This window comes from Channa argus, chromosome 1, assembly GCF_033026475.1.
Source record: "Channa argus isolate prfri chromosome 1, Channa argus male v1.0, whole genome shotgun sequence".
NCBI classification, from domain to species: Eukaryota; Metazoa; Chordata; class Actinopteri; order Anabantiformes; family Channidae; genus Channa; species Channa argus.
In genome coordinates, this window is record NC_090197.1 from 12,758,870 (window position 1) to 12,765,420 (window position 6,551).

Below are 6,551 nucleotides of genomic sequence, written 5' to 3' on the forward strand. Positions count from 1 at the left end.
GCTATCTGAAGTTAAGGGGGGCGGTGATTTAATATTATTCAATAGTAGACACCATGGTGGAATAGCCATTTTCAGCCAGTTCAACTTTCTAATTTAGATTTAATTAAAGCCTTGGGAAACCATGGAGAGTGACACCTGTTGGTTAGTCCTTGTCTTGATGCAACCCCTGTTTTAACTGTGTGCTAGAGTAGTCACAAAGATGACACACAGATTGTGTCGAGTACGGCAATTATGTAAGAATTTAAATGGCTATTAAGGATAATGACAATAAACGGAAGTCCCCCCGCTCCAAAAGAAATTGATATTAAAATAACGCATAAATAATAAGCTGCCAGACATCTGCACACAGAAGCCTGCCTCCATTAATGCAAATGTTTTTGTTTCTGAGATTAAGATTTGAATAGATGTTCGCTGTTATATTATTATTTTAATGTTGGATATTAATTTAATATATATAATAAATATAATGTTACTTTATAATGTGTTTAATTGATTGTACGGGGTCTCGTAGGGAAATTGTCCGCTCTGAGCAGCTCCAAAAGTACCAGTTGAAGGTAAGACTAATTTTATAAGTTCAAAAAAGACATAATATAAACAATTTGTTAATCTGGGATAGATGCAACATTGTAATAATGTGCTAAACACTATACATTATACACCGTATTTAGTCATTATTTTGGAAACTATGTTGTACAGTCATGACGGACAAGTTCAGACACCCCCATTTTCTTCGATGAAATGTAACCTTCCATGGTGCGCGATACTCCTGCTTGTCCCTCTTTGTCCGGTGGCGAAAGAAGGCCATGATAATTATGGCAAAATTTGCGTTTTTGAATGAATTATAGCTGAATGGTGGATCAACAGTCATACGCCGTGTGAGGACCGGTTTGCTGGCAATGACACACCAGAGAGTTTCAATTTAAAGGACAGCAGAGCAAGCAACGGAGAAAGGGTACAGTTTGCTTCAAAGACAGTCTGCAAGATGGCTAGCTATCTTTGGTGGCATGCTAACGTTAGCTAGTGAGCTAATGTTATCATAGTAAACAACAGCTTTTAAAACCTCATCGATTTCTTTATATTATAAATGCTGTGATAAATGAAACCAAGTGCACATTTTTCAAGGGAATGTAGAAAAACAACTCGGTTTCGAATAAATATTTAGTGTTGGGGCTGCTGGGTGAAATCTTAACGCTGCTAGCTAGCTACATTGAATAACGTGGCTAGCTAGTTAGCCGAAGCAGTTACTAGCTTGCGTTAGCTAGCTGCTCGATTCCTTAGCTACACATCTGTAAGTGATCGTTTTAAGAGGGAGGGGTGCTCTGTATCTTGCTTGTACTGACAGACAAGCCAGGTATGAAGCAACCAGTTTCACTCAGACGTACTTTTCAGTAAACGCCTCCAAACCGGACCTGTTTGCCTGACGCTTATTTGGTGACCAAATCCCGGCGTGACAGACACCGTGGCGATTTTTTTGCAGCTGGAAAGGACTTTGCAGACCTGGGCTGGCATTGTAATATAATCTAGTTATCAATACGTGTTAGTTAGCTTATCGTTTTAGCGTTATTGACATGACCTGAAGGCAGATTCCACCTACTTGTCTCATAGCCTTCAAGACGTCGTCATTTTTAACTTTTTTTTTCTTGCATATGAACGGTGATATGCCACTTCACCGACAGTCATATTAGCTAATGGCTGCCGAATCGGGGAGACAACAGGCGGGACATGGAAAACGAAGCAAAGGTAGGAATTAATTTCACCCATCTCCCAATCAGATCGGAATCATCCATTACTGCGCTGCAATGGGCTGCACTGGTGCTATTAGCAATTCCCTTCTCGCCTCCCCCATATGTAAACTTCACGACTGTCTCCGGTGGTGGCTGTTTCTCACAGAGTGGATCTGTGAACGGGGTTCATGTCTATCTTGCTATCAATGTACCTTCAACTCCGTTTTCTCGTTCTCATGTCTTCGTCTTTTCCTGTCTCCCTCATTGACTTTACCTTATCTGCCTCTTGTTTGCGGCCTCTCTCCCTCTCGCCTGGGTCATTTGGTCTGCCTGGGTCATTTGCGATTCAAGGCTTCATAATCTTGGTGATGATAACGCTTGGATGTTCAGCATCTTGTCCTCATGCCAGTCTATGTCCCATCATTGAATCCATCTCAACTGTTGGACTTGGATAAAGAGGCCCTAGGTCTAAAGCTGCTCCACTCTGTCACTAAGGGGTATTGGCCAGTCCAAATTTGATTCTGTACTTGATTGGTGGTGGACTAAGAGCATGAGGCATGAAAGCATATTTTAGTGTTGATTAAAAGTATATTTTCCCTTTTCTCTCCCTTTCCCCCATATTCTACTATAGCAGGTTTACCGATGAAGAGCCCAGAGAAGAAGAAGGCGAGGAAATCCACCACTCAGGTAACTATTGTTTTTTTTAGACATTGATTTCTTTGCTACATTCTTTTTTTTCTCTCCCAGTATATGATAAGTGGACTTTGGAGATTGATGAGATTAAAGTTTAAATGGTCTGATCTAATAAAAGCAATAATTCAATTTTGGAATTATTTGTTCTTTATTTTCGTTTTTTTACATTTCAGACAGCTGGGTTCTCCCACCTCACTGAGTTTGCACCCCCTCCTACCCCCATGGTGGACCACCTGGTTGCCTCCAATCCCTTTGACGATGACTTTGGGCCCCAATCTCGTCCTAGTGGGGCAGGTGGACCAGGTGGTGCTCCATTTCTTCCCAGCCCAGGTGCAGGTGGAGGAGGTGGGTATGGAGGTGGAGGCAGAATGGGTGGAGGCATGGGATTCATGGGAGGTCCAGGAGGACCAGGCGGAGGCCAGCCTGGACGCAGACCACCATTTGGCCCTCCATCCAATGCTGGATCTCACCACCAGCTAGGATTTGGAGTAATGCCTGGCTTTGGAGCTGGTGGTGGGGGAGGCAGTGGGGGAGGAGGAGGAGGTGGTGGCTTTCCTCCTGGTGGCCCTTCTCAGTTTAATATGCCACCCAACTTCAGTCCACCAATGCACCCTGGGCCAGGTTTTAATCCAATGTTGTCTCCGGGGGCCATGGGAGGTCCTGGAGGAGGGGGACCACCCCACCCTCGTTTTGGCATGCCTCCACAGCAGCAGCACGGACAGGGTGGACACCCATTCAACAGCCCACCTTTACCTGGTGGTGGTGGCCCCAGAGGGCCCCCACATGGCCCCTTGCCACCTATGGGAGGGGGCATGGGTCCAGGGATGAACATGGTGGGTGGCATGGGTAGTGGCCCTGGAGGCAGTATGGTCAGTGGTTTGCCAGGTATGGGCCCTCAAGGACAGTTCCCCCCCTCACAGGATGGTCCCTATCCTGGCCCCAGTCCACCAGGGCCAGGTAACGAAGATGGGAAGAACTTTGGTGTGGGAGGTGCACCACCTGGGCCTCAGCAGCAGCAGCAACAACAACAGCAGCAGCAGCTTAGCCTGAATCCCAATGGCCCCCCTCCTAATAATAATGCTCCTGGCCCTCCTCCTACCTCTGGCCCACCACAGCCTGGGGGAGGCTTCCCCGGGCACCCGGACGTCCAGCAGCCCAATGCCAATACACCTGGTCAACCTACGTCAGTACCACCACAGCCTAACCCCAACTCTTCTCCTACTGGTCCTCTGAATGGATCAGGGCAGCCCCAGCATCCACCACCCAGTCAGCTACAGACCCCCAGCAATACAAACACCCCTAATTCTAATAACTCTACTCAGCAACAGCCGCCGCAATCCACTCCGCCTAACTCTGCCCCTGGTTCCACCCCTTACAACCAGCAGAACAACACTCCTGGTGGTGGTGGTCCCATGCCCAATGCGGCCCCCAATTCAGGTCAGAACAACATGACCAACAACAATGGAAGTAACACTCCTGGCAGCAACCCTAATCCCCCTTCTAATTCAACCCCAACCCCAAATACCCAGTCTCCTCTGCCCACTGGCCCTGCTGCCCCTTCAACTGGACCCGGTTCTGGCCCTGGAAAACTTGGTGGCTCTGGAATGGTTTTCCCTTGCGGGCTTTGTATGGCAGAAGTGCATGATGACCAGGATGCTATTCTATGCGAGGCATCATGCCAGCGCTGGTTCCACCGTGACTGCACTGGCCTGACAGAGCCAGCATATGGGCTGCTGACTCGAGAGAGCGCTGCCGTTTGGGCCTGTGACTTCTGCATCAAGACCAAGGACATCCAGGCTGTGTTTGTGCGGCAGGGATTAGGCCAGCTGGTATCGGCTAATGAGAGTTGAGGAGTGGAAGTTAAAGGAGCAGCATAATGGTGCGACATGTAAGGACAAATGGAGACATTCTTTGCTCTGATATAACTAAATGACCTGTGTGTCATGTCAGCTACTTGCCCAACTTTGTCTTGACTAGCCCTTTACTTGTTCACTACACAGAGAAATTCAGTCATTGACATTCATGCTTAAACATAGCACTTTGAGTGACTCTAGGCAGATGATTTTTCTCCCCCCACCCCATGTTGGAGATGAATCACGATGAATGTTTAACTACACAGTCCTTGAGACATCTAGCCTGCCAACCAGCCAAGCACTGACACCAACACACTACCTCACACACCTTGTGACTGTCTGACACGAAAGTTCCCGATCTAACTGACCATGATTGATTCCCCACACTCATGTGCCATGTGAGTGTCATATTTCCAATACACATATGAATACACATTAGGCAGTGAACATTATGTTGAAATATTCCTCTGCCGTTGATTGATACAGTAACGCGTATCAGCATTGTTCTGTTCTTTTCACTGCATTAAATGAAAAGGAACGTATAGCAAATTTGTAAAATCTGATGGAGTCCCTAACTATCTACAGTGGGTTTTAATTATTGTTTGCTTCACAGTTTTGCCAACAAAATGCTTCACTCTAGCACTGCCCTATCACAGCTAGCCTTTTTACTGCAAGTAAGTGAAAGAAAATAGAAGTCTGCATCAGCATATTGCAGTGTATCAGGAATATTGGGAAACTTAAACTTCAAGTGAGCAGAAAAAAACATTTTCAAGTTTTGTATTCCTGCATTCATGGGTACTCATATACACAAACTTTGCCTCTGTATTTCTGTCATTTTGTACTCAATGCTGATTAATACAAAGGAGAACTGGGCAAAGGTTCCATCCAAACCTTACTGAGAGGATGTGGCCACCAAAATACTTGTAAATATTAGGACAAAACATTTGTCTTGCAGTCCTGTCAGTTGTGAACATGCCGCAAAGTTGAACGCTGAAAAAAATAATGGGTTGAACTTATGTGTCTTGGTTGTATACAATATGGCGTTTTGTTTTTTTATACATCAGTCAGCCATTTTTATCTCTGCAGTACACATGAATTGTGAAATCAGTGCTTTTGGGTGGTGTTGGCATAGCAAGTAGTGACATTGTGTCATGTCAGATGTGCATAGTCTGTTTTTTTGCTTTGTTTTTGTTTTGTTTTTTTTTACAAAGAAAGGGGGAGTAATGAGAAAGGGGTGCATGTGAACCAATGCAGTAACTGTCTGATCTGTTTATATTTTTATTCTGGCCTCTGCACTGCAAGATGCCTTGAAGTAGACCAAATAACTAAAGAGAGAAAAAATACCCACGTTTTTGCATTTCTGTCATGGTATAAGGTGTTTATAACTATTCTTCTTTCTCTCTTTCCTTATTTTTTTTTCTTCAGTGTCCAAATTGCATTTCTGTTCTTGCTCGCTCTCTTTGCTGTTCCTGTTGATTTTGTATTGGTATTTGTGCTGTGCTTTTGCTCTGCTCTGGCGCCTCCTGGTGGAACCAGCGAGTCCCTCACCAGGTGGGGAAGGGAAAGGTACTGATCTCCGAAGTAAAAACGTTTTTTTTGTTTGTTTTTTCTTTGTATTTGTCCCATGTCTGTTTTTTTTTTTTTTTTTTTTTTTTTTTTTTTTTTTTCTTCAGGTGAATTTATTTCTTTGTTCATGGTTGTATTAAAATGAGGATTGGATGATTCCATTTAATAAGATCACAATTATTTTGTTGTCATAATGTTGTTACAGTTACAAAACGATTTAACTGTTCATAAAATGTATTATTTCATAGGTCGTTGTGTTGAACCATCACCAGCGGTTTGCTTTACGTTTCTCTTAAATTGTTTTGATTCATAAGCGAAAAAATAGACTACATTTTATTTTATAGATCTAAATTTATTTTATGATTTGCTATGATATTTCTCGAATACGTGTATTTTAGGCAGTGGCAAACTGCACAGTTATCTCAAAGAAAATTTAATGTCATTGGAATGTTAATTGGATATTTAACCTAACTTGGTGATGGTGATAAAGAAAGAAAACACTGGAACTCCAAATATGTACTATAACAAGATTTTCTACAAAGATTTTTATAGTTGACACCAATTTTATAGCAGGTAAATCACCTTGTCAAATAATAGTATTATTCCTTACGCAAACGTTTGCCTCAACAGTTATGACTATGAGTACTCCAACGCAAACATTTTCAAGTTGACAAACTCGGTTCCCATAACACTGTTGTGGAAATGGGTCATGCCC

General features: G+C 43.7%; 1 protein-coding gene across 6 annotated transcripts; it reads left to right on the forward strand.

The window, feature by feature from the left end:
- Positions 1-755: 755 nt before the first annotated feature.
- On the forward strand, positions 756-5,467 carry pygo2 (pygopus homolog 2 (Drosophila)). 6 transcript variants are annotated; one of them, XM_067498381.1, is made up of 4 exons: positions 756-952; positions 1,677-1,740; positions 2,356-2,411; positions 2,591-5,467. In XM_067498381.1, the coding sequence occupies exons 2-4, from the start codon at positions 1,689-1,691 to the stop codon at positions 4,265-4,267; spliced, it is 1,785 nt and encodes a 594-aa protein (XP_067354482.1). In that variant the 5' UTR covers positions 756-952; positions 1,677-1,688; the 3' UTR covers positions 4,268-5,467. The 6 variants fall into 6 exon arrangements, with proteins under 6 accessions (XP_067354482.1, XP_067354500.1, XP_067354509.1 ...); XM_067498399.1 differs by having other exon boundaries at positions 2,359-2,411; XM_067498408.1 differs by lacking the exon at positions 1,677-1,740.
- The last annotated feature ends 1,084 nt before the right edge of the window (positions 5,468-6,551 follow it).